Genomic DNA, 26,805 nt, shown 5'->3' with positions numbered 1-26,805 from the left:
GAGAAGGCTCCAAGGTGACCTCATTGTGGCCTTCCAGGATCTGAAGGGGGCCTACAGGAAGGCTGGGGAAGGACTTCTGAGGATCTCAGGTAGTGATAGGACTAGGGGGAATGGAATGAAGCTGGAGGTGGGGAGATTCAGGCTGGAGGGGAGGAGGAAGTTCTTCCCCATGAGAGTGGTGAAACCCTGAAATGGGTTGTCCAGGGAGGTGGTCGAGGCCCCGTCCCTGGAGGTGTTTAAGCCCAGGCTGGCTGAGGCTCTGGGCAGGCTGATCTAGTGTGGGGTGTCCCTGCCCATGGCAGGGGGGTTGGAACTAGATGATCCTTGTGGTCCCTTCCAACTCTGAATGATACTATGATACTAAGTATGACAACTCTCTGTATTAGTTTTTATAAGGGGTAGCAAATAATGGTAGTGAAAGGCTGCCTTATCTACTCTGTGTTTTGAAAAAGCTGTCTTTACAGCTGTGTTCAAAGATCTGCATGGTGTGTGCACACTCCAGGCTCTGTTTTCCCTGACTTCCCTGGAAAATGGCTTTGTTTCTTGAATAACACGGCCTTCTAAATCAAAGTGGGCATAGGTCTACACTATCAAATTGTTAGGAAGTTTAAGTGGTGCTTGGCAGCACTTGCAAGCCATCAGAGCTCAATCCAGAAATGTTGACTGACATTCACAGACTGCTTTGGTGGCTTAATCAGTTTGTAAGAACGTGAATCAGGAAATGTCACTGCAGGTAGGAGAGAAAATTAAATCACCTGAGTTTTTCTTCCCCAGGAGAAGTAGGAATGACCATGTAAAAATAGTTCTGAGCTCCACTTCTTCCCAGGAAAAAAATTTTCCATGAGAAAAGTCATGCATTGAAGCAAGAAGTTAAAGGAGTTTCTTTAGATATATGTGGGGCTACTGATTGGGAATTAAGGGCCCTGATGCTGTCACAGAAATGGGAGTCAAGACCCTGACTGATTGGTAATTCATTGTCTTTGCAGCAAATCAGCTTCATACTACAGAATCACAGAATTAACCAAGTTGGAAAAGACCTTCAAGATCATCAAGTCCAACCTATCACCTAACACCACCTAATCAACTAAACCATGGCACTAAGTGCCTCATCTAGTCTTATTCTAAACACTTCCAGGGATGGTGACTCTGCCAACTCCCTGGCAGTTCATTCCAATGGACAGTCTCTCTTTCTGTGAAGAATTTCTTCCTAACATCCAGCCTAAACTGCAAAATTGTTGTAGAATCATAGAATTGTTGGGGTTGGAGGGGACCTCAAGGAGCATCCAGTTCCAACCCCCCTGCCCTGGGCAGGGACACCTCACACTAGATCAGGTTGCCCAGAGCTACAGCCAGCCTGGCCTTAAAAACTTCCAGGGACGAGGCTTCTACCACCTCCTTGGGCAAACTCTTCCAGTGTCTCACCACCCTCATGGGGAAGAAGTTCTTCCTAACATCCAATCTGAATCTACCCATTTCTGATTTTTGTTCCATTCCCCTTAGTCCTATCATTACCTGACACCCTTTAAGTCCCTCACCTGCCCCTTTTTCCCCTCAAATCCCAGAGCACCTGGGCTCTGTTGGAGTCTCCTCCCACTCCAGGTGTGGCCACTTTGTCCTCCCCACCTACTCCCCCTTTTAATCCTCCCCCCAGTAAAGGCAGAAGCCCTAAGCTGAGCCCATCTGGGCTGAGGGATCCTTCTCTCATCACTGGTGAGTCCCCATGGTGCACACTGGGTGGTGGTGACAAAGGCTGGGGGGCCTCGTGGCCCCCCAGTTAGGTAAAAATAGTATTGATGGCTCCTCCGGTATCATCCATGGGTGCTGTCTAGGCCTCCTTACTGGGGCTGTGTGGTGTCTTGGCTGGTGAGGGTCTCGTCCCTGGCTCTGGGATGGGTGCAATAATGGTGGTGGTGGAGCAGGAGCTGTTTAGTCAGATGATAGTATGTTAATAGTATGTGGCTAGCAGGGGCAGGGAGGTCATAGTGCCCCTGGACTCTGCTTTGGTTAGGCCACACCTTGAGTCCTGTGTCCAGTTCTGGGCCCCTCAGTTTAAGAAGGACATCGAAACACTTGAACATATCCAGAGAAGGGCAACAAGGCTGGGGAGAGGCCTTGAACACAAGCCCTGTGAGGAGAGGCTGAGGGAGCTGGGATTGTTTAGCCTGGAGAAGAGGAGGCTCAGGGGTGACCTCATTGCCCTCTACAACTACCTGAAGGGTGGTTGTAGCCGGGAAGGGGTTGGCCTCTTCTCCCAGGCAACCAGCACCAGAACAAGGGGACACAGTCTCAAGCTGTGCCAGAGGAGGTTCAGACTCGAGGTGAGGAGGAAGTTCTTCACCAAGCAAGTCATTCGTCATTGGAACGGGTTGCCCAGGGAGGTGGTGGAGTCATCGTCCCTGGAAGCGTTCAAGAGGAGATTGGACGTGGCACTTAGTGCCATGGTCTAGTCATGGGGTCTGTGTTGGGTTGGCCTCGATGATCCTCGAGGTCCTTTCCAACCTGAGTGATACTGTGAGACTGTGATAATGACACTATCTTTACCTAGAGGCCCCTTGAGTCTGCTCTCATCATCCAATAAATCTCTGCTGTTGTGCCTCGTGACTGAGAAAATCAATGAGTCTTCCTACAGTTAGTCATAGTTTCTACTTTATTCACAATATAGTTAAAAACAACAGGCTAGTGTTTTTAAGCAGTGTCGCTTTCAGTTCTCTATGCAGAAAAACATTGCATAAATAATTTCTGAGGAAATAAATAAATAGGTAATTTGCTCTCCAAAACACCTTTTTTGTGTTTTTTTTTTTTCCTTTAAGATGCTGGTCCCACATAAAATAGCTGCAAAATCTATCAGCAATGCAAATCTCTGTGGTTTATGTGATCTCTGCATGACACAGAAAATAGGAGCGTTAAGGAAGTGTTTTCGTTTCAAACTGTGCTCGTCTGCTAGGAGGCTCAGCGCTTCTACAGGACATACACAGCGTGTGGTGACCCTCTTCCTACTAATATTCTTTAACATAACTACACAAATATTAGTCTGAATGTTGAGAAGCTGCCTAAAGGAAAGTTGCTGTCAAACTAATGACTTAACCAAAGTTGTACATGCCAAAGACTTTTCTAGAGGAATTAATGACTTTGAAATTAGCAGAGGCTCACTTTTAATGCGGGGCCAGCGCTTTGCTCCCAGAGCTTGGCTCGCACAGCCTGTAGTGCTATGAAGTGTGTGGCCAGATAATTCAAACTCTACAGGATAGGAAATGTAAATTCAGACATCTAAACTGATACTGAAGTCAATTATGTTCTAGGAGATAAAGAGTGATCGGTGTCTTTGACGTTAGATTTGCAGGACAAACATCAGTGAGGTTATCTGGTTTGAGAGAAGCATCCCTTTCATAAATCTCCTCCTCTTGGTAGAATGTAAGTGTTCCTAAAGAAAGTCATTGTCCTTAAACATGGCTTCAGCTGGGAAAATCTGCTTTGACTCTGATCTTACAGTCTTTTAATTCAAAATATGAAAAAGGCTTGTCACACTTCTGGTTTGAGGGCACAATTGGCACGTTTGGATTCTTACACTCTAGGGCGTGAGGGCATCTGACAGGCGGTTAGGTTCCCAACCGTTTGGATCTCTAACTGTGAAATCCCTCCTATCACTGTCTTCCTCCAACTCCTTCAGAGAGCAGTAGCTCTCCTGGTGCTTCCCTAATCACATGCTTGTCATGCATCATGGCACTTGTAAAAGTGGGAAAGAGATCTCAGTTTTCTCCTCACCTAAAGTGAGTAGAATGGCTTGTAACAAAGTATGACTGCCACCATAACAGCTTTGCTTTCCTCTGCCTTCCTAATTGTACAAAGCACATGATCTCGAGTGAATATCCAAGTTCTACCTCTCCTCTCATACTGAATTTAGGTGTTGCAACCTCCACCTCAGTCTATCTCATTCTCTTATCAGACCATAACTGCTATAATCTGACAGATTTTTTGACTATGTGAGACTTTGACCCAGTTTAGCAGAAGGAAGTGGAACCTGCTGCGGTCAGAACATCGTGCTGTGGCCTTTGAGTGCCATTTGATGTTTAGTAAAATAGCCAGAGCTGCGAGGCTGTATCTCTCAGAGCTGCCTTCTAGTATGAATTTTCTAACTCGTGCTGGTTAGATTTGCTGCTCCTGGCTCTGGAGAGACGGGGCTTCTTGTTCTTCTGAGGCCTGACAGTTTCCTTTCCAAAGTCCTTCAGCTCAGACTGGTTGTGGTAGCGAGTGTAGCGCTTGCATTTACAGGATGTGACAGCTCGGAATTTGTAAGTCCGAGTCTCTTCCTCGGGACAAGTCATCTGGATGCGCTGCGTGCGAGTGTGAGCCGGAATGCAGCGGAAATCCGGTGCGTTCTGCCGCCACCACTTCCCTCTTCCAATCGAATTCGGAAGGAGGTGTGAGGGGACACACTGACCAGAGCAAACCAGTTCCTTGACAGGCTTGATGCTGCGGCAAGGCCCTTCTGTGATGTAGCGGGTGGTTCGCATCTCTCTGCAGCTGAACTCAGAGGCATCTGCAAACAAGAAACACGTTAATTACTGACTCCTGAATATGAGCCAGCAGTGTGCCCAGGTGGCCAAGAGGGCCAATGGCATCCTGGCCTGCATTAGAAATAGTGTGGCCAGCAGGAGCAGGGAAGTCATTGTGCCCCTGTACTACATTGGTTAGGCTGCACCTTGAGTCCTGTGTCCAGTTCTGGGCCCCTCAGTTTAAGAAGGACATCGAGACACTTGAAGGTGTCCAGAGAAGGGCAACAAGGCTGAGGAGAGGCCCTGAACACAAGCCCTGTGAGGAGAGGCTGAGGGAGCTGGGATTGTTTAGCCTGGAGAAGAGGAGGCTCAGGGGTGACCTCATTGCCCTCTACAACTACCTGAGGGGTGGTTGTGGCCAGGAAGGGGTTGGTCTCTTCTCCCAGGCAACCAGCACCAGAACAAGGGGACACAGTCTCAAGTTGCGCCAGGGGAGGTTTAGACTCGAGGTGAGGAGGAAGTTCTCCACCAAGCGAGTCATTGGAACGGGTTGCCCAGGGAGGTGGTTGAGTCATCGTCCCTGGAGGCATTCAAGAGGAGTTGGATGTGGCACTTGGTGCCATTGTCTAGTCATGGGGTCTGTGTTGATAGGTTGGACTCGATGATCCTCGAGATCGTTTCCAACCTAAGTTATACTGTGACTCTTTTCTTCCTTATCCTTCAAAACACACTTTTTATTTTGGTTTTGCCTTTTTGTAGCTGATACCTAGCTCTGAGCTAGGTAGAATAGAATACGTAGAATAAACCAGGTTGGAAGAGACTTTCAAGATACAAGCCAGATGTCTGGAATGGCAGCCTTTGGGAAAAGTATCTGCAAAGGCTCACTCGTGCAGCTTCTGAATTTGGCTGCTCTAGTTGTGAGGCCCTTGAATAGCAATGTACGCACTGAGGAATAAAATCCTTCTCGTGCTGCTACCTACATTTCCATATAAGGGTTTTGCAGATGGGCAGTAGGGCTTCTGAAGTTTAGAATACCTTTATTTAGAATAAACCAAACCAGGTTGGAAGAGACCTTCAAGATCGTGTCCAACCCATCAACCAATCCAACCCACCCAAACAGCTAACCCATGGCACCAAGCACCCCATCAAGTCTCCTCCTGAACACCTCCAATGACAGTGACTCCACCACCTCCTTGGGCAGCCCATTCCAATGGGCAATCACTCTCTCTGTGTAGAACTTCTTCCTGATATCCAACCTGAACCTCCCCTGGCACAGCCTGAGACTGTGTCCTCTTGTTCTGGTACTGGCTGCCTGGGAGAAGAGGCCATCATCCGCCTGTCTACAACCTCCCTTCAGGTAGTTGTAGAGAGTGATGAGGTCACCCCTGAGTCTCCTCTTCTCCCCAGTGTAACCCCAGAAGTAGTGGTTACTTCAGGGGAAATTTTGATGGGATTTTCCTGCCTTCATTTACTTGTGGGCAAACCCCTCCCCCCATTTTTCATGCCTGGTGCAATGTCATCTGTCCTGGGAAGGTCTAGCCACTTTGGAGGTTCATTTTGATTCCTTGTGTTAAACTTATCAAAAACGAGCATTGCAGATCTTGAGTAACTGTCCAAACTTCTGCACTCTCCTAGGTCCTATGCACTCCAAAACATATGCATGCATCAGTGGGCCTAATTCCCCTTAGTTGATATCAGAGTAGTAAGAGGCTAAAAGAATGAGGTGTTCAGATATAACAACAAAACCAACCTGCCTTGGCCTGGTGATTGGTGAGGCTGCCTGTGAGAAGCAAAGCACTTCCCTTTTAAGGGATTTAAAAGCCTTATAAACTTACACTCTCAGAACCTTCATAGTTTTCTTGTAACATACTGTTAATGCTATGGTTTTAATCAACTTAACCAGTAGCTGCAGCAGAAAAACACAATTCCCTTGCAGTTGTTCCCAGAAAAAGGCTACCTCAGATCTGCAATGTACAATAGAAACTGATTCTAACATTACACACCTCTGCAGAAACAAAATCCCTTCCAATTCATCTGGACACGTATTCCCCTTGGCATTGCTTCAGCTGTTCATACCAGCTCTTTGGGCTGCTGGAATCTGGCTGGAAAGCTGTTTGCTGGCAAAGCACGGTGCAGCACACCTTTCTCACCTAGCTGCATGCACCCTCCATGTCCAACTGTTACAGTAGGACCCTTTCTAAATACTAAGAATTGATATTATCTCCACTGCCAACCCAGTGCTGCATGCTAACATCAAAGAGAGGAAGATGACTTGTGATACTTCCTCACAGTGCTTGTAAGCACAAGACAGAGAAACTGAAGTCGTATCTTCTACAGATTTAATGTCTTGGACTTTGGTCAGCAGAGAGCAGCTGCACAGAATAGGATGCATGTCATAGCACCTCAGGATTACTAAACAGATCACAGTTTTCATCAGTAGACTCTGGTCTATCCCTTCTCACACTTACATTGATACTTTCTTCCACAGCAGATGTAAATCCTTATCTCTTACAGCACTAAGTCCACACCTAAAAGTTTTAATCAACAAACATATACCCTATGTTTTTGGGTTTATATATATATGTACTAAAACAAATGATCTGTTAGGGTCCAAGATAGTGATAATCATGCTGCTTTTCTTACCATTAGGGTCTGGAGCTTGTTGTATGTGTCTTCCTCCATGCTTTGCCTGGTTCATGGTATTGTTGCTGAAGGTCTGCTCCATCGGTGGTTCTGTGTTTTCAGTGACCTCAGGAATGATTTCTGTAGCATCATTTTTAAACATCTGCCACCCTTCCACAGATTGAAAGGCAATTTGTAGTAAGACACAGAGAGAGCACACAGCCCAAGAGACCTGCATGGTGGCAGCTCACAGTTCAGCTTTTCAGCACCCTGACAGTCTCAGATCCCAGGCAAAGGCACATTATTCCCCTTTTTAAAATCCCTTTTAGAACCAAGCCAGCCAATGGCTGTGCAAGGTGGGAAGGGCCAAACAACTCATTCATCTTGGCTTCTGTCAGAGTGAGTGGGGGTGGGATGGTGACGAGATTCTACAGTTTCTGAGTAGAAACTTCTCATATCTGCTTCATTTTTGCCTGGTAACACTGGTGATTGACAAGACCAGGATTAATTGCAACCTGACAAGTCTCTCTGCTTCTGCCTCTCTTGTTGAATCTTTTGCTATTGCCTTTTACAAGGGTTTCTCAGACTTTTTATTTGTAGGGATGTTCTTCCTCTACCCCCTTCTTCCTCCCCCTTCCTCTCAGGTATAAAATAACCAATCTATAAACTGTAGCTCAGTAGTTATGTTTTTCTCAGACTCTGCAGGCAAGTGGTGGGGGGAAGGGGAGGGAGGAGCTGGAGTGGTAGCTTTTTTTTTGCCTTTACAAAACAAGGAGCTCTACATTTTGTTTCACAAGTATACCTGAAGGAACAAGAAAGAGCTTCTCTTCAAAATGAGCAGTCGGTTCACTTAACTTTCACCCCAAAATAGGCTATTTGGAAGGTGTTAAGTTAAACAGCCAGGATGTTGTATGTCCTGCTTTTTTGATGTGCCCTTTCTCAGCCTCGTATCACTCAATAAAAATCCCCCCCCAAAAAATACTGACATGTACTTTAAATCCTCCTGCTGATGTTCTGCACAGCTGTTGGATATAGGGCACATTCTCATTTTCAGCAGAATGTGACCAGACTGATTTCCATTCTTCCAACAAGCAGTGACAATTAATGACCTGTCCCTGGGGGTGTTTAAGCCCAGGCTGGCTGAGGCTCTGGCCAGGCTGATCTAGTGTGGGGTGTCCCTGCCCATGGCAGAGGGGTTGGAACGAGATGATCCTTGTGGTCCCTTCCAACCCTGAATGATACTATGATACTATGACCTCGTGTCTAGGACATTTATGCCCAAAATGTATTCATAGGTTATGTTTTAAAAAGCTCTTCCATGATATTCTTCTGTGTAAAAACAAGATGGTAGTGGTGACAGCTGCTTCATTTTTTTTTTGTCTCAAGACCATGCACTCTTTGAAGTTATTTGTGGATGATGCCAGGCTAAATACATTAACTGGAAAGCATCTCAGCTTTTAGTCAGGTCATATATTACACATCACAGCTAATGAAAGCAAAGCTTAAAGCAAGAGAGGGACACCCACATGTGTAACTGCAAAGTTTTTTCATGTCCATCCTCATGAAAATATTTAATTCAGCAGAGTCTGAACTGGTTTATTGCCTGACTTTTTCCTTGCTACTGTAAGCCTCATTACCTAAAGCTTGCATTCTGTTCTGACAGTTCCCCTGACCTGGCACAGTGCCTGGTGCTTTCTGTGCAACTGCCTCGGTCCACACGTAGGCTGTGAGTGTCCTGTTGGGTATCCAGACCCTAAAGACACATGTGCAGCTCAAGCTTATCTGTGGACAGCAGCTTGTAATTTACAAGCTGCCCAGAGATTCAGTTTCTGATGTGTTCAAGAAGAATTTGTGTGCTTCTCAAATGGTTCTATTCCTAAGATGCTGCTAAGCTCCCCCCGTGCCCAAGCACCTTTCGTCTGTCTCCTAAGAATTTTGCTGATTCACATACTGCCTTGAGGATATATCAGTGTGAATGCTATGATGTAGTCAGGAATAAATGGCATCTTAGTCCTTTCCCACCAGAGAGCAGCAAATGCTCTGATAAAACAGCCTAGTGGCTGCCATTTTCAGTGATGAGAATACATGAGATTCACACAATAGCATTGTTCAGGAACGGAATGACAACTCTCTGGTGAAGAATTATAAGCCTGCAGCTCCATCTGGTGAATCAGCTGGCCAGCAACCTGGGCATACTGGAATTGAAATGTAAGGGAAAAAACCCTCGACAATGGATTTCCAGGGTTTATTTGCAAGATAGACAAATTGAATAGGACACTAATTCTCCCAAACAGACCCTTACAAGACTCAGTGTGTGCCACAAAGGGACCTAACACTGGGGGAAAGGTGATTTAGAATGTGAATAATGTGAGTTGCATGTTGCAGAACTTTGGCTACGGCAATCCCATGCAGAGCTACAGGCTGGGGTCGGAGTGGCTGAGAGCTCCCAAACAGAGAGGGACCTGGGGGTGCTGATCGACAGCCACCTGAATATGAGCCAGCAGTGTGCCCAGGTGGCCAAGAGGGCCAATGGCATCCTGGCCTGCATTAGGAATAGTGTGGCCAGCAGGAGCAGGGAGGTCATTGTGCCCCTGTACTCTGCTTTGGTTAGGCCACACCTTGAGTCCTGTGTCCAGTTCTGGGCCCCTCAGTTTAAGAAGGACATCGAAACACTTGAGCATGTCCAGAGAAGGGCAACAAGGCTGGGGAGAGGCCTTGAGCACAGCCCTATGAGGAGAGGCTGAGGGAGCTGGGATTGTTTAGCCTGGAGAAGAGGAGGCTCAGGGGTGACCTCATTGCCCTCTACAACTACCTGAAGGGTGGTTGTAGCCAGGAAGGGGTTGGCCTCTTCTCCCAGGCAACCAGCACCAGAACAAGGGGACACAGTCTCAAGCTGTGCCAGGGGAGGTTTAGACTCGAGGTGAGGAGGAAGTTCTTCACCGAGCGAGTCATTCGGCATTGGAACGGGTTGCCCAGGGAGGTGGTGGAGTCATCGACCCTGGAGGCGTTCAAGGGGAGATTGGACGTGGCACTTGGTGCCATGGTCTAGTCATGGGGTCTGTGTTGATAGGTTGGACTCGATGATCCTCGAGGTCCTTTCCAACCTAAGTGATACTGTGAAGAACAACACAGACTGATGAAGTTTTGCAAGGATCAAGAACGACACAGTGGTTGAGACCATCTGAAGCTGGTGTCCAAGAACAGAATATCCTGCTTCTCCTGTCTTGAATATTCCCAAATGACATCTGCAGGAGCAGGAAATAAAACAACTTTAAGAGAGGACTGAGACATTGATATAAGTCTCTATATGTTGGAGTATTGAGATAGTTTAAGTATGTAGATCAGGTTGTGAATGTAAGCAAGGAATTTTTTTTGGTGTAAGAATCAAATGAGATAGTTAAATGTATTGAAATGTGTAGAACCTGAGCTTGATGCAAATGGTATGGAATAAGGGGTGGAGATTGTATTGGGCTGAACTGAGGTGGAGTTAATTCTCCTCACAGCATCGTTCTAGTGCTGTGGGTTTTTTTTGCAGCAGCAGTTGATAACACAGCAGTGTTTTGGCTACGGCTGAATTCGGTATCCGAGCTGTGTCCTTTCAACATTTCCCTGCCCCAGGAGTACATTGAGGGGTGGGCAGGATCTTGGGAGGGGACACAACTGAGCCAGCTGACTCAGACTGGCCAAAGAGGTATTCCATACCATATGACGTCAGCTCAGGTATAAGAAGGACATGAAAGAAGGATCTCAGGTAGTGATAGGACTAGGGGTCCTTTCCAACCTAAGTTATACTGTGATACTTTTCAGCAGTAACATCCCGCAGCATTCTGTCTCAAAGTACTTGATGTCAGTACCCATGGGTCAGAGTTAGCATGCTAGATGGAACACTTGTCAACCTTGCAGTTCTAGTTGCAGGGATGAAAATCACTCAGGAGTTGTTATTTTTGCTTTGAAACGTAATTTTGAGTTACAGATGTCTCTCCTCTGCTTATACAGTGGCTGGGAAAGATAGTGCATAAGACCCTTAATGGGAAGGTCGTGAGTTCAAGCCTGCAGTGGGCAGTAGTGTCCTCCCTACTCTAGTCATGAGGTCTGTGGTGACAGGTTGGACTCGACGATCTTTGAGGTCTCTTCCAACCTTAGTGATACTGAATACACGTTCAAGTGTTTTGATGTCCTTCTTAAACTGAGGGGCCTAGAACTGGACACAGGACTCAAGGTGTGGCCTAACCAAAGCAGAGTCCAGGGGCACAATGACCTCCCTGCTCCTGCTGGCCACACTATTCCTAATGCAGGCCAGGATGCCATTGGCCCTCTTGGCCACCTGGGCACACTGCTGGCTCATATTCAGGTGGCTGTCGATCAGCACTCCCAGGTCCCTCTCTGTTTGGGAGCTCTCAGCCACTCCGACCCCAGTCTGTAGCTCTGCATGGGATTGCCATAGCCAAAGTGCAGCACTCGGCACTTGGACTGGTTGAATCCCTCCTCCAGAGTGCTACCTATGCAGGAAGTGCTCCGTCGCTGTTCATGACCAACATACTCACCTGAAATCCAGATCACACTATTTTAGACACAATTAAGAGGCTTCAACTCAAAAAATGTAGTGTTGCTAGTTGCAGTAAGGAATGACTCTAGTCCTGAGGCCTGTGTTTGATAGGTTGGACTCGATGATCCTCGAGGTCACTTCCAACCTTAGTGATACTTCCCCAATTAGCCTGCTTGTAGGCAACACCTCACAGCAAAGGGCAAGCACGCAGTAAATTCAGAACAACAAAGATTTCTTCCACTACCTTCTCAATTTTCTGTTACATGGCAAGAAGCTCTCATTCCTGTTTTTATAAAGCCTTTCCTTCCCCAGCAAAAAAAAGTAGTAATTGAAAGTATACAGCATGTAATTAACAGTGAGAAGCACAGCAGCTCTCCTTGGCCAGTTGAAATAGGCAGAGGAATTTGTAATGTCACTGTACTGAAACAGCAAGGGAAGCCTGAAAGACGAAGGATAGGATCCAGGACTGGAGCTGTGTTCTCACATTCTAACTATTTTTAGCCTGCTCTAAAAGCAGAGCTAAAAATGGTTTCCACCCTGAGTCACCTATCATTGACTGGTAACAGGAGATACCATCCTAAGAGTTCAATTCAAAAACTCCATTGAGAGCGTTGCCCTGTTTAGTCCTCTTCACTTTTCTGTTATAAAGTATTTGTTGAATCACTTTTTTACACTAAGATAAACAGGTCTGAGTGCCACTGAAGCAAGCAGTGTCCTAGGAGTTAAAAGGCTATCTTGAATGCAGGAACAAATTCATGGTATCATAATATCATTCAGGGTTGGAAGGGACCACAAGGATCATCTAGTTCCAACCCCCCTGCCATGGGCAGGGACACTCCACACTAGATCAGCCTGGCAGGAGCCTCATCCTGCCTGGGCTTAAACACCCCCAGGGACGGGGCCTCGACCACCTCCCTGGACAACCCATTCCAGGGCTTCACCACTCTCATGGTGAAGAACCTCCTCCTCACATCTAGCCTGAATCTCCCCACCTCCAGCTTCATTCCATTCCCCCTAGTCCTATCACTACCTGAGATCCTCAGAAGTCCTTTCCCAGCCTTCCTGTAGGCCCCCTTCAGATACTGGAAGGCCACAATGAGGTCACCTGGGAGCCTTCTCTTCTGCAGACTGAACAGCCCCAACTCCTTCAGTCTGTCCTCACAGGAGAGGTGCTCCAGCCCTCTGATCATCCTTGTGGCCCTTCTCTGGACACCTTCCAGCACCTCCACATCCCTCTTGTAATAGGGGCTCCAGAACTGGACACAGTACTCCAGGTGGGGTCTCACCAGGGCTGAGTAGAGGGGGAGGATCACCTCCCTTGACCTGCTGGCCACACTTCTCCTGATGCAGCCCAGGACCTGATTGGCTTTGCGGGCTGCAAGTGCACACTGAGAGCTCCTGTTGAGCTTTTTGTCCACCAGCACCCCCAAGTCTCTCTCCTCAGGGCTGCTTTCCAGCCAGTTACTGCCCAGCCTGTATTTGTCCCTGGGATTGCCTCGACTCAGATGCAGGACCCTGTATCTCTTGACTGCCTACTGTTTCTGGAGACTGACAAATGCAAAACTGTCACTGTCAGGTAATCAGACTCAATGCTAATAAACCCTCCTGGGTTTAGTCTGCCAACTGCTACCCTTCTCACAATCTTGGGAAGAGTAACAGGAAAATCTAATGGTCACTGGTTTCTTAGATCTTTAATGAACTGGAATTTTTTGCTTGCTTTGGCTGTTCCCATCCTGTGCAAGGAAACAGAAGTAAGCCTTGTCCTCACCTGCAATGGTCACCTCTGGAATTTAACTTGAAGAAAGTTCTCTAGCTAGACAGGACTTCCTCGTGCCACTTGCACCCCACTGAATCACAAAATGTACACCCTTTATGATTTCTGGTTAGTGCAGAGAATACAACAAACTAGTTCCAGGCTTACACATTTTCCTAATCCAACAGTGCTTCTGCTGAAAATAATGTTAAGCTTTTCAATCTAGAAGTACATGAAGGAAGAGCTGAAAAGGGAACACACACATCTCAGGTTCTGATAACCAGCCATTTCAAGTTTGCAGGGGAAGATCCTTTGTGTTAATACATTGTTGTAACTCCCAAGTACACATTTAAACACTCAGGCATGCTGTAAGCAAAGCTCCTCCCAACGTTGGCAGTGAGTAATTTAATCTGCATGTCAAACAGAATCAATACATTATTTATTTTAATGGAAAGGAAATGCTTCCTGCTCCGTGTGGTAGGTAACGACGTTCCTTTCTCTTCAATGACACCATGCAAGCAATCCAAGAAGAGCATACTTCTGCAAAATGCATTGTTAAGCATCCCTGTGCTGCCCTTCTGAAGTAACCTCCATGTGCTCATTCCACTCTGCTCACAAACAGGGAGAGTAAAGAAGGGTGAGGCAGTGCAAGTCAGAACAGGCCTCAGAAGTCGCCGTGTTCTGATACTTAGGACTTTATCACCCATCCAGTACAAGCACTCCTAAAACCAGACATTATTTCTTCCCTGATACTATTTTTTTGCCTCAACATTTTTTTTTTTTCCTGGTATGATTTCCAAACAAAGGTAAAAGAGTATTTAATGTCAAGAGTGTTTCATACCAATTACAACAGCCAGGGGTACAAATATTCCTGGAACTAGCGTGCGCTGAGACTGGGAGCTGAGAGGCTTTAGCCACACGCTGCATGGCCTAAATCTGCACTAAACACAACGCTGCAGTGTTATGTGTGAATGCATCTGTGCATTTCTACTGATGTTCCTCTACTCCTTGAAGCTCAAACACTTGGACTTTAGGCACCTGTGTGCATGGAAAAGAAGCTGTAGAAAATACAGTACTTCAGTTACGAGTGATGTGAAGCGGGTCTCAGCAAGTGATGCTCTGGCAGGATACAAGACAAGGCTTAAATGAATCACACTTCATGCCAATGCAAACCACATATGCTGGGGAGTCTGCAGGGAGCGCTGAGACATGTGAAGACAGCTGCTCTCCCTGGAGTTATGCCCCCTAAAAACACCTCTTTATTGCAGCAGCTCTAAACAGCGACACAATTTTGTGCCACCTTGAAAGGAAGCTACAGAGTTTGAGGAAGATAACTTTCACTAGACAAAAGAAGGAACTCTGTCTCAATTACATATGTGATTTAGCTTGGTTGGGGTTCAGGAATCTAAAACCTCCTAAGATGTCCTCTGGTGGTGTGAGCAACTTGAAAAAATAACAGTGGTGCTCTGTTCTAGGGCTTCAGTTTGCCCTCCTTCACTAATTGCTCATTGAGCTGGCAAAGCTGCCTTAGAAAGCCGTCATTGGGGCCGATCTCTCGCTTCTGCCGGACAGCGCTCAGCGCAGTCTTGACGTCCATCTTCTGGCGAAGCATGAGGTAGGCGATGACCAGGGTGGGCGAGCGGCTGTAGCCCTCACGGCAATGCACGAACACTTGTCCTGCAGGGAAGACAGGTCGTACTTTGGGTTACACCGGGGCGTGATGGAAAAGCAACACCCAACAGTCAGTGGGCTGGATTAATTTAGAATAGAATAGAATAAACCAGGTTGGAAGAGACCTTCAAGATCAGCACGTCCAACCTATCATCCAACACCACCTAATCAACTAAGCCATGTAACCAAGCACTCTGTCAAGTCTCCTCCTGAACACCTCCAGCGACGGCGACTCCACCACCTCCCCTGGCAGTCCATTCCAATGGGCAATCACTCTCTCTGTGTAAAACTTCCTCCTGAACTTCCCCTGGCGCAGCCTGAGACTGTGTCCTCTTGTTCTGGTGCTGGCTGCCTGGGAGAAGAGACCAACCTCTGCCTGTTTACAACCCCCCTTCAGGTAGTTGTAGAGAGCAATAAGGTCTCCCCTGAGTCTCCTCCTCTCCAGGCTAAGCAGCCCCAGCTCCCTCAGTCTCTCCTCACAGGGCTTGTGTTACAAGCCCCTCACTAACAGCTGGGATAGGAAGGCTACTTCTGAATGCTACGCAAGGCGTCTAGTACTCAGCAGAGAGCTGCTGCCGCTCTGTGAGCAGCTATGCAGTTTGTCACCAAGGGTAATGCAGGAAAGAAAAGGTTGGGTGTCAAAAATCCACACTGAACCACATTTGCTACTGCATTACAAGCCCTGTGAGGAGAGGCTGAGGGAGCTGGGGCTGCTTAGCCTGGAGAAGAGGAGACTCAGGGGAGACCTTCTTGCTCTCTACAACTACCTGAAGGGAGGTTGTAAACAGGCAGAGGTTGGTCTCTTCTCCCAGGCAGCCAGCACCAGAACAAGAGGACACAGTCTCAGGCTGTGCCAGGGGAAGTTCAGGCTGGAGGTCAGGAGGAAGTTTTACACAGAGGGAGTGATTGCCCATTGGAATGGGCTGCCTGGGGAGGTGGTGGAGTCGCCGTCACTGGAGGTGTTTAGGAGGAGACTTGACAGGGTGCTTGGTGCCATGGGTTAGTTGATTAGGTGGTGTTGGATGATAGGTTGGACGCGATGATCTTGAAGGTCTCTTCCAACCTGGTCTATTCTATTCTATTCTATCCTATCCTATCCTATCCTATCCTATCCTATCCTATCCTATCCTATCCTATCCTATCCTATCCTATCCTATCCTATCCTATCCTATCCTATCCTATCCTATCTTATCTCCAGTCTCTCGTGATTTAGAGTAAGCCTTGCCCCTAAAGGCAACCAGCACCAAAGAGCACAAATAAATGCTGAAAAGTTTAAAATAGAAGACAGAGAAATAGGCTGGATGTCACCCACTGCATCTCTTCAAAGATACCCCATCTTTTTGCTGCACCTTGCTGGCAGTTCCTATGCTGACTCCATGTTGGATCATACCTGCCTACTTCTCTGGCTATTTATGAAGCCATACTACCATCTGACTATGCAATGAGAACCAGAAATGTCTCATCACACCTATGCCAGCACAAATAACATGCTTCCAGCTAACTGATCAGGGAATTCATTCTGTGCTCTCCCTGGGTCATACTGAGTTTGTGTGGCAAAGTACAGCGATGGCTTATGTGAGATGCCAGAAGCTTCCCTAGTGTCTGTTGTTGCCAGTGCCAGATAGCTTCAGGATCATAGTATCATTCAGGGTTGGAAGGGACCACAAGGATCATCTAGTTCCAACCCCCCTGCCATGGGCAGGGACACCCCACACTAGATCAGCCTGGCCAGAGCCTCAGCCAGCCTGGCCTTAAACACCTCCAGGGACAGGGCCTCAACCACCTCCCTGGACAACCCATTCCAGGGTTTCACCACTCTCATGGGGAAGAACCTCCTCCTCACATCTAGCCTGAATCTCCCCACCTCCAGCTTCATTCCATTCCCCCTAGTCCTATCACTACCTGAGATCCTCAGAAGTCCTTCCCCAGCCTTCCTGTAGGCCCCCTTCAGATATTGGAAGGCCACAATGAGGTCACCTTGGAGCCTTCTCTTCTGCAGACTGAACTCCTTCAGTCTGTCCTCATAGGAGAGGTGCTCCAGCCCTCCGCTCATCCTTGTGGCCCTTCTCTGGACACGTTCCAGCCACTGGCCAAACCTGAACCCACCAGCAGCAGTGGTAGCCTCTATGCCAACATAATTTCCCCAAGTTGAGTCTCTCTTGCCTACAACGATAACTAGTGAGTGACCTCATCTTTATCTTGACCCACAAGCCTTTTACTGGTTTTTCCTCCCCATGTCCAGCTGAAGAGGGGGAGTGTTAGAGCAGTTTGGTGGGCGCATGGCAAGCAGCCTGGGTTAACCCACCACATGGGTAAAACCAACAACAGTAAAGCAGGCCACTGCTCCCTGTGAGAAATCTAACTCAATTTTATTGCTTCCTAGTTGCTTCCTCTTTGACCTGCTTCACCAGACACAAAAATTTTCCTCCTCCCAAATGCAGAGGGAGAAATGGCCCCAGGCTACTCTCCCGGGACAAGAGAGCAGATGAACCATGCACACACATTTTCATCATAACCACAACTTGCTTGGAGCCATAGCAACAGAAAGCCCATAACCACATTGCCCTCAGCTGCAGAGGCTTCTCAGTTCAAGGCAAATGTCTTAAAAGAGCTAAAACAATTAGTTTTCAACATCTGGAGAGCCCGTAGCCATAAATTAGCAATATTTAGAGAGTCTTAATCATACATATGGAAGAAAATCGACTTGCCCTCTGCAAATGATCAGAGGCAAAAGGGTCTCTACCCTTCCTCTGTGAAAAGCAATCTGAAGGGCTGTCTTCCAGACCTTTGGCATACTGGACCTGCCTTCCAGAATTTCATGCAACTACAACACTGAAATGGAATTGAAGGAAAACACTGCTGCATCCCTCTTTGCTGTCTTTACTCTGTACTTCGGTGTCCAGCAGAATGATCAAATTAACTGCAAGTTAATCTTAAAACTGGCTCCAGCATCACCCAGCTCCTCTTTGTTTAGAATAGAATAGAATAGAATAGAATAGAATAGAATAGAATAGAATAGAATAGAATAGAATAGAATAGAATAAACCAGGTTGGAGAAGACCTTCAAGATCATGGCATCTAACCTATCATCCAACACCACCTAATCAGCTAACCCATGGCACCAAGCACCCTGTCAAGTCTCCTCCTGAACACCTCCAGTGATGGTGATTCCACCACCTCCCCAGGCAGTCCATTCCAATGGGCAATCACTCTCTCTGTGTAAAACTTCCTCCTGACCTCCAGCCTGAACTTCCGCTGGCGCAGCCTGAGACTGTGTCCTCTTGTTCTGGTGCTGGCTGCCTGGGAGAAGAGACCAACCTCTGCCTGTTTACAACCCCCCTTCAGGTAGTTGTAGAGAGCAATAAGGTCTCCCCTGAGTCTCCTCCTCTCCAGGCTAAGCAGCCCCAGCTCCCTCAGCCTCTCCACACAGGGCTGTGTTCCAAGCCCCTCACCAACTTCGTTGCCCTTCTCTGGACTCGTTCCAGCAAGTCAACCTCCTTCCTAAACTGAGGGGCCCAGAACTGGACACAGTACTCGAGGTGTGGCCTAAGCAGTGCAGTGTACAGGGGCAGAATGACCTCCCTGCTCCTGCTGGCCACACTGTTCTTAATGCAGGCCAGGATGCCATTGGCCCTCCTGGCCACCTGGGCACACTGCAGGCTCACAGTAAGACGACAGTGCCAGGCATAGTAGACAACTGCTGAGGCTGAAAGAAGCAGCAAATAGAGCTGTTACTTTGAACTGAGAATGGCTATGCAGCTGATTAGGGACAGCCATGGCACAGCTGGCACTGTTACCCTCTTCTTTCCTACTGCAAGCAAGTTGTTAAGAAACAGATGCAGTGCACAGTGGGGTCGGAGTGGCTGGAGAGGTCCCAAACAGAGAGGGACCTGGGGGTGCTGATCGACAGCCACCTGAATATGAGCCAGCAGTGTGCCCAGGTGGCCAGGAGGGCCAATAGCATCCTGGCCTGCATTAGGAATAGTGTGGCCAGCAGGAGCAGGGAGGTCATTCTGCCCCTGTACTCTGCTTTGGTTAGGCTGCACCTTGACTCCTGTGTCCAGTTCTGGGCCCCTCAGTTTAAGAAGGACATCGAAACACTTGAAGGTGTCCAGAGAAGGGCAACAAGGCTGGGGAGAGGCCTTGAGCACAGCCCTGTGAGGAGAGGCTGAGGGAGCTGGGATTGTTTAGCCTGGAGAAGAGGAGGCTGAGGGGTGACCTCATTGCCCTCTACAACTACCTGAAAGGTGGTTGTAGCCAGGAAGGGGTTGGCCTCTTCTCCCAGGCAACCAGCACCAGAACAAGGGGACACAGTCTCAGGCTGTGCCAGGGGAGGTTTAGACTCGAGGTGAGGAGGAAGTTCTTCACTGAGCGAGTCGTTCATCATTGGAATGTGCTGCCCAGGGAGGTGGTTGAGTCACCGTCCCTGGAGGCGTTCAAGAGGAGATTGGACGTGGCACTTGGTGCCATGGTCTAGGCATGGGGTCTGTGTTGATAGGTTGGACTCGATGATCCTCGAGGTCCTTTCCAACCTAAGTTATACTGTGAGACTGTGAAAATATGCTAGCAGGATATTTCGGTTGGCCTTACCATCCTTCTGCGCAAGAGCTTTCTCAATAAAGTCAGCTGCCTCCTCAAAGTAGCGACTGAGGTTAAATTCTGGTGTGTCATTAGCCTTAATGCCATGGTATCTGATGCCTGTGCCTTCGTAGAACTCTGCATTAGTGTTCACGTGCATGAATGACTTGCCCTCTGCTGCATTCAGAACATGGGTTATCCCCAGCCGCTGCAGCCGCATAATGTTCTTGGCTATGAACCTGCATGGTAGAAAAGAGTCAAGAAAGCAATCAGAACTTGGTGAATCATCTAGGTATCTATGATGTCCACAGTAAACCAAACCCTTTGATTCTTCCTTTAAGAGATGCTAAGATACTGCACCCACGAGTGAATAAACTATAGGTCAAAAACTCACAGAACTATTTAAGAGCCGTGGCTGCTATGTGGGCATGACAGCACGCTACTCTCTGGGCTGACAACTGAACAGAGCACACATGAAACTTCATCTGCTGGACCCTGTTATGGCAGAAAACTGTAACTCTTTCTGAATATAAAATACTGGAGATAACAACAAGCCCAGTTGCTTCTAAGGTTAACTGTTAACAAGTCCAAGTGCCGAGTGCTGCACTTCGGCTACGGCAATCCCATGCAGAGCTACAGGCTGGGGTTGGAGTGGCTGGAGAGCTCCCAAACAGAGAGGGACCTGGGGGTGCTGATTGACAGCTGCCTGAATATGAGCCAGCAGTGTGCCCAGGTGGCCAAGAGGGCCAATGGCATCCTGGCCTGCATTAGGAATAGTGTGGCCAGCAGGAGCAGGGAGGTCATTGTGCCCTGTGCTCTGCATTGGTTAGGCTGCACCTTGAGTCCTGTGTCCAGTTCTGGGCCCCTCAGTTTAAGAAGGACATCGAAACACTTGAAGGTGTCCAGAGAAGGGCAACAAGGCTGGGGAGAGGCCTCGAACACAAGCCCTATGAGGAGAGGCTGAGGGAGCTGGGATTGTTTAGCCTGGAGAAGAGGAGGCTCAGGGGTGACCTCATTGCCCTCTACAACTACCTGAAGGGTGGTTGTAGCCAGGAAGGGGTTGGCCTCTTCTCCCAGGCAACCAGCACCAGAACAAGGGGACACAGTCTGAAGCTGCGCCAGGGGAGGTTTAGACTTGAGGTGAGGAGGAAGTTCTTCACCGAGCGAGTCGTTCGTCATTGGAACGGGTTGCCCAGGGAGGTGGTGGAGTCATCGACCCTGGAGGGGTTCAAGGGGAGATTGGACGTGGCACCTGGTGCCATGGTCTAGTCATGGGGTCTGTGTTGATAGGTTGGACTCGATGATCCTCGAGGTCTCTTCCAACCTTAATTATACTGTGAGACTGTGATACTGTGTTATCTACATAGGATGATTTAAACCCCAGTTATAAAAAGTCTCTACCTCAGCCACCAGTGTGGCAAGGCTATGTAAGCAGCACTCGTGACTTGAGTGGACAGTTCAGAGCAATAGGTATTTCAGGGGGCAAATTTAACCACTCTGAAACAGCACTGTTTAAGAGCAGGCTGGCTGAGGCTCTGGCCAGGCTGATCTAGTGTGGGGTGTCCCTGCCCATGGCAGGGGGGTTGGAACTAGATGATCCTTGTGGTCCCTTCCAACCCTGACTGATACTATGATACTATGATTCTCACGCCACAGGAAGATGGGAAGTAACTGTGAGTAAATGTTCCTGCATCTTCAAAGGTCTCATGTGAAAACTCCTCTGTGTCTCTGTGTTATTTGACATCTGTGAAGTCACAGAAGGATCTGGCAAGGCTATCTAAAGGCCAGCAATGCAGTGATACAATTCAGCCTTTGCTATTCACTGCTTCCATCTCAAGAGTTGTAACTTTTACTGTCTTAGTTGAAATCAGGATCCGAATGGAAAAGACTCCAGATGAGAGGTGTTTAGGATGCTTAAGGAAGCATTTAAGAAAGCATTTAGTTCTTTTAGGGCAGCTCCATCCTTTCCAGTTCCTCAGTTGTTATCAAATAACTGCAGCTCACAATTTCCACATCATTCAAGACTATATGAACATCTAGAGCATTCCTTTTCTCCTAATGGCTATTCACCCCTCAAACTGTAGTGTAAGCTGATGAATCCTTACGAAGCCTCCACATTTGCTGATGTCTGTGCCAAGCCACTATGTCAATGAGCCAAATATTTGTAAAGACTTCATTACCCAAACAAATGTTGACAGATTTTCCATTTGGCAGGACATCATCTGTGCCAGGGGACAAGTAGCAGTGCCTGGGGAATTCTGCTTGCAACACAGAAGTAAATCCTACAGTGCAAGGCCAAAACAAAACAAATGTCAATTCAGCTGTGAGTTCCTGTGCTTAGTGGGGTGAGGGTATGGTTTATGTAATAGTATATAGACAAGTGTGCATCTGATAGTGGTCAGGATCAACCTGGTTGCCTTCTATGAGCAGGTGACAAAATTAATAGATGAGGGGAGAGCAACTGATGTCGTTTACCTGGACCTGAGCAAAGCCTTCGACACTGTCCTGCACCACATCCTGGTCTCCAAACTGGTGACACATGGGTGTGATGGGTGGACCACTAGATGGATAAGGAACTGGCTTGATGGCCACACCCAAAGAGTGGCTGTCAATGGCTCCATGTCCCAGGGGAGGCCAGTGACAAGCGGAGTCCCTCAGGGATCAGTCCTGGGACCTGTCTTGTTCAACATCTTTGTGGGTGACATGGACAGTGGCATTGAGTGCACCCTCAGCAAGTTTGCTGCTGACACCAAGCTGTGTGGTGCAGCAGACATGCTGGAGGGAAGGGAGGCCATCCAGAGGGACCTTGACAGGCTGGAGAGGTGGGCACAAGCCAACCTCAGGAAGTTCAATAAGAGCAAGGGCAGGGTCCTGCAGCTGGGTCGAGGCAATCCCAGGCACAAATACAGGCTGGGCAGTGACTGGCTGGAAAGTAGCCCTGAGGTGAGAGACTTGGGGGTGCTGGTGGACAAAAAGCTCAACAGGAGCTCTCAATGTGCACTTGCAGCCTGCAAAGCCAATCAGATCCTGGGCTGCATCAGGAGAAGTGTGGCCAGCAGGTCGAGGGAGGTGATCCTCCCCCTCTACTCAGCCCTGGGGAGACCCCACCTGGAGTACTGTGTCCAGTTCTGGAGCCCCTATTACAAGAGGGATGTGGAGGTGCTGGAACATGTCCAGAGAAGGGCCACAAGGATGATCAGAGGGCTGGAGCACCTCTCCTGTGAGGACAGACTGAAGGAGTTGGGGCTGTTCAGTCTGCAGAAGAGAAGGCTCCCAGGTGACCTCATTGTGGCCTTCCAGTATCTGAAGGGGGCCTACAGGAAGGCTGGGGAGGGACTGCTCAGGATCTCAGGTAGTGACAGGACTAGGGGGAATGGAATGAAGCTGGAGGTGGGGAGATTCAGGCTAGATGTGGGGAGGAGGTTCTTCCCCATGAGAGTGGTGAAACCCTGGAATGGGTTGTCCAGGGAGGTGGTTGAGGCCCCGCCCCTGGGGGTGTTTAAGCCCAGGCTGGCTGAGGCTCTGTCCAGCCTGATCTAGTGTGGGGTGTCCCTGCCCATGGCAGGGGGGTTGGAACTAGATGATCCTTGTGGTCCCTTCCAACCCTGAATGAAACTATGAAACTATGAAACAGCAACTTGTGTTCTGGAACTGTGTTTGAATCTGGCAACACAGACTGCCCCCCCTTGGAAGCACACTCATTCCAGTGGAGGATTTTTGCAGATTTTACAGATGGATTTCTTATATAGCTAGAGGTGAGAGAGAGAGTAGTTGTATGCCATTTTTTATCCCTCTCCAAACAGCCCTTGGATCTCTCCCATTCATAACATTTCATTGCAGCTGTATCACATTTAGCATTGAAATGCTAGCTCCTGCTCCACTTCCTTCATAGACTTCCCTGTAGCCCAGTGCAAAGCGCTTAACAATGTTTCATAGTTTCATAGTTTCATTCAGGGTTGGAAGGGACCACAAGGATCATCTAGTTCCAACCCCCCTGCCATGGGCAGGGACACCCCACATTAGATCAGGCTGGACAGAGCCTCATCCAGCCTGCTCTTAAACACCCCCAGGGACGGGGCCTCGACCACCTCCCTGGAAAACCCATTCCAGGGTTTCACCACTCTCATGGGGAAGAACCTCCTCCTCACATCCAGCCTGAATCTCCCCACCCACTGAGTTATGAAGTGAGAGCCAGCCAAGTGCACTGCACCAAGACAGCTTCAAATATGAGACATATTCCACCATCTGCATAGATGCTAGAACAAGACAGGTTTAGACTCGAGGTGAGGAGGAAGTTCTTCACCGAGCGAGTCATTCGTCATTGGAACGGGTTGCCCAGGGAGGTGGTGGAGTCATCGACCCTGGAGGTGTTCAAGAGGAGATTGGACGTGGCACTTGGTGCCATGGTCTAGTCATGGGGTCTGTGTTGATAGGTTGGACTCGATGATCCTCGAGGTCCTTTCCAACCTAAGTTATACTGTGATACTGTGAAATACAGGTCCTAAGCAAGGCTTTGGCTTATTTCCTGCACATGGTAGTAAAAGCTTTACTGAGGCCTTGCATACTGTCAGACCCGCTTATGCATAAAGCCAGACAGGCTGAGTGCAAAAGAGGTTCACTTACTTACACAGTTTGTAGGAGAAGGAGTCAAGTCAGAAAAAGGTATTTCCTTTCAGCCTTATCTTTACACAAGGGAAGTACAAAAGAGGGACTTGCAGCTGGAAATGGCATGGGACAAGATCTGCAAAATTCCCCATTCTTCCAGAATGGTAACTGACACAGCAAACGCTACTTACAGTGCAGCATCACCACAACCCCACTTGATAAACAGCATGACCAAAAGAGAAATCCACCTAAGAATTAGTATTATTTCATAGTATCATAGTATCATTCAGGGTTGGAAGGGACCACAAGGATCATCTAGTTCCAACCCCCCTGCCATGGGCAGGGACACCCCACACTAGATCAGCCTGGCCAGAGCCTCATCCAGCCTGGCCTTAAACACCAGTTTGTGAATATCAAAGATATTATTGCCTACTAAGTCTTGACAAATTAAGTTTTCTGTTCCCACTCGGAAAGGTGCTTTTTCAGCACACAAAGTTGTTTCTTAGCTCTACAGCTGTCCTTCACAGATTTTCAGTCACCTCTTGGCAACACTGGCAGTAGAACTGCACTTTGTCTGTTAGTACAGCTAAGGTAAACTGTTCTTATGCTACAAACAGGGTTTCACCACTCTCAAGGAGGTTCTTCACCATGAGAGTGGTGAAGCCCTGGAATGGGTTGTCCAGGGAGGTGGTCGAGGCCCCGTCCCTGGGGGTGTTTAAGAGCAGGCTGGCTGCGGCTCTGTCCAGGCTGATCTAGTGTGGGGTGTCCCTGCCCATGGCAGGGGGGTTGGAACTAGATGATCCTTGTGGTCCCTTCCAACCCTGAATGAAACTATGAAACTGCACTGGTGCTCCAGATATTGCCAGTTGTCCATTATCATATAAAAGGCACTTCTCAGTGGCAAAGCTCTCCCACAAGACAGGTATTTTCCATCCTGCAGTCCCTACATGCACTCTCTGTTCCTAGACAACCCTGCATGTGAAGTCCATATTGTATAATTAAAGTCAACTACTGAACAATGAAAGCTGTTCTGTGCCAGTTGTCTTCACATAACTATTGACTGCACAAATCACTTCTCAGGCTATCATGTAATTTCTTCCAGGTAACTGATAAAACTATGAAGGAAGAAGTAGCTGTTAGATGTCAGACTGGCCACTGAGATAACTTCAGTGTTATCTCTAGATGGGAATGCCTTGCATCCACTGGCAGTGACACCCATCATTTGGCCTGGGTTAGGGGAAAGGTAATGAAAAACCTGTGGGCTTGACTTACATTGCTTTAGAACAACAAGCTTCAGCTAAGAACAGCACACTCCATATGTATCAAAAAGTCCTGGATTTCACAGATAAAAAGTGCACAAAGGTCGATAAAAAAGGGGATAGGAATCAGAAGGGATTGGAATGGGTAATGTAGCTCATAATCTTGGTGCAAGGAATAAATGTCATGCATCTGAGAGCACAAGTCCTATTGGTGAACCCTGAACCCTCTACCCCATTTAAGGGCTTTTATCCTAGCCATATGCCTACCACCCTGCCTCCCATCATGTGTATAAATACTTAGGATGAATAATTTGGATGAGGTCTTTCAGTGCAAGCAGGAGTGGTGACTTCTGTTTAAGCCTTGCTGTCCTTAGGTCATTTTGCACGTGATTAAACTGAGATTTAATACCTGGATTGCTACTTCTTCATGCTCCAGCTCATTCCACCCATCTGACACACAGTTATTACAGCAGTGCTGTGATCAGGCTCCTGCAGGTGATATTGTACATACGCTTCATGGCATCTTGTCTCTCCTCCCTCTTCTGTGTGGATGACCTTAACTTGTCAGCAAGAAATAGCAGGAGAAAGAAAAACCCCCAGCGCTGACACAGTAACTGAGAGCAGGCGAGTTTCATTCTTAAGCAACTTAGTTTCAACCTTGTTTCTACTCTGTTTTAGCTTAGGTTTGGGACTCGCACAAGCTGCTGGATATTTGAGCTGTCGTTTATGTCGTCATTTGCCGTGTTAGGCACCAGCAGAGGCCGCAGGCTGCCTGTTTGCCAGGCCCGGGCGCCACAGGCCGCCCGGCTGACAGCTCGAGGCCTTCGGGCAGCACAGCCCGGGCCGCGCTCCGCGCAGGGCCTCCCGGGGCCCACACGGCTCCAGCCTGACTTCCTCCGGCTCAAACTCCCGCTCGAGCGGACTGCCCAGTGAACGCCCTGCGCTGACGGCCTGCTCGAGCCTTTGCGATCGAGCGCCCGCAGGCTGCCGAGAAGAGACCCTCCTCCCCCGCGGCCGCACCGCTCGGCCCCGCGGCCGCACCTCTCGGCCCCGCCGCGGCGCACTCACGCGTTCCCCACGTGGATGCGCGGCACCACCTCGTTGCTGTGCGCGCTCGGCAGGCTGTAGCAGCCGCTCCCGTTAGCCAGGAGGTCGTTCAGCTCCTCCACCGAGATCTCGTACTCGGACATGGCCGGGCGCTCGCCAATCCCCGCCGGCCAGCCAGAAGCCCCTTGGCACAGCAGCTCGGTCCTGCCCCGCTCCCGCTCCCGCCCCGCC

At 48.5% G+C, this 26,805-nt stretch overlaps 2 protein-coding genes across 2 annotated transcripts; both read right to left on the bottom strand.

Moving 5' to 3' along the window:
• Positions 1 to 2,680: 2,680 nt before the first annotated feature.
• Positions 2,681 to 7,925, bottom strand: SOST (sclerostin). The gene is made up of 2 exons (XM_068167036.1): positions 7,137 to 7,925; positions 2,681 to 4,537 (listed from the first exon to the last, which is right to left on the bottom strand). The coding sequence occupies exons 1-2, from the start codon at positions 7,351 to 7,353 to the stop codon at positions 4,116 to 4,118; spliced, it is 639 nt and encodes a 212-aa protein (XP_068023137.1). The 5' UTR covers positions 7,354 to 7,925; the 3' UTR covers positions 2,681 to 4,115.
• A 5,856-nt stretch (positions 7,926 to 13,781) lies between these two features.
• DUSP3 (dual specificity phosphatase 3) lies at positions 13,782 to 26,789 on the bottom strand. The gene is made up of 3 exons (XM_068166987.1): positions 26,596 to 26,789; positions 19,676 to 19,902; positions 13,782 to 15,091 (listed from the first exon to the last, which is right to left on the bottom strand). The coding sequence occupies exons 1-3, from the start codon at positions 26,715 to 26,717 to the stop codon at positions 14,886 to 14,888; spliced, it is 555 nt and encodes a 184-aa protein (XP_068023088.1). The 5' UTR covers positions 26,718 to 26,789; the 3' UTR covers positions 13,782 to 14,885.
• Positions 26,790 to 26,805: the final 16 nt, after the last annotated feature.

The sequence above is a fragment of the Melanerpes formicivorus genome, unplaced genomic scaffold, assembly GCF_026170545.1.
Source record: "Melanerpes formicivorus ecotype bairdi unplaced genomic scaffold, bMelFor1.0.p_v2 SCAF_112, whole genome shotgun sequence".
In the NCBI taxonomy this organism is placed as follows: domain Eukaryota; kingdom Metazoa; phylum Chordata; class Aves; order Piciformes; family Picidae; genus Melanerpes; species Melanerpes formicivorus.
Note: the sequence above shows the minus strand (reverse complement) of the source record. Positions and strands in the feature narration are given on the sequence as shown.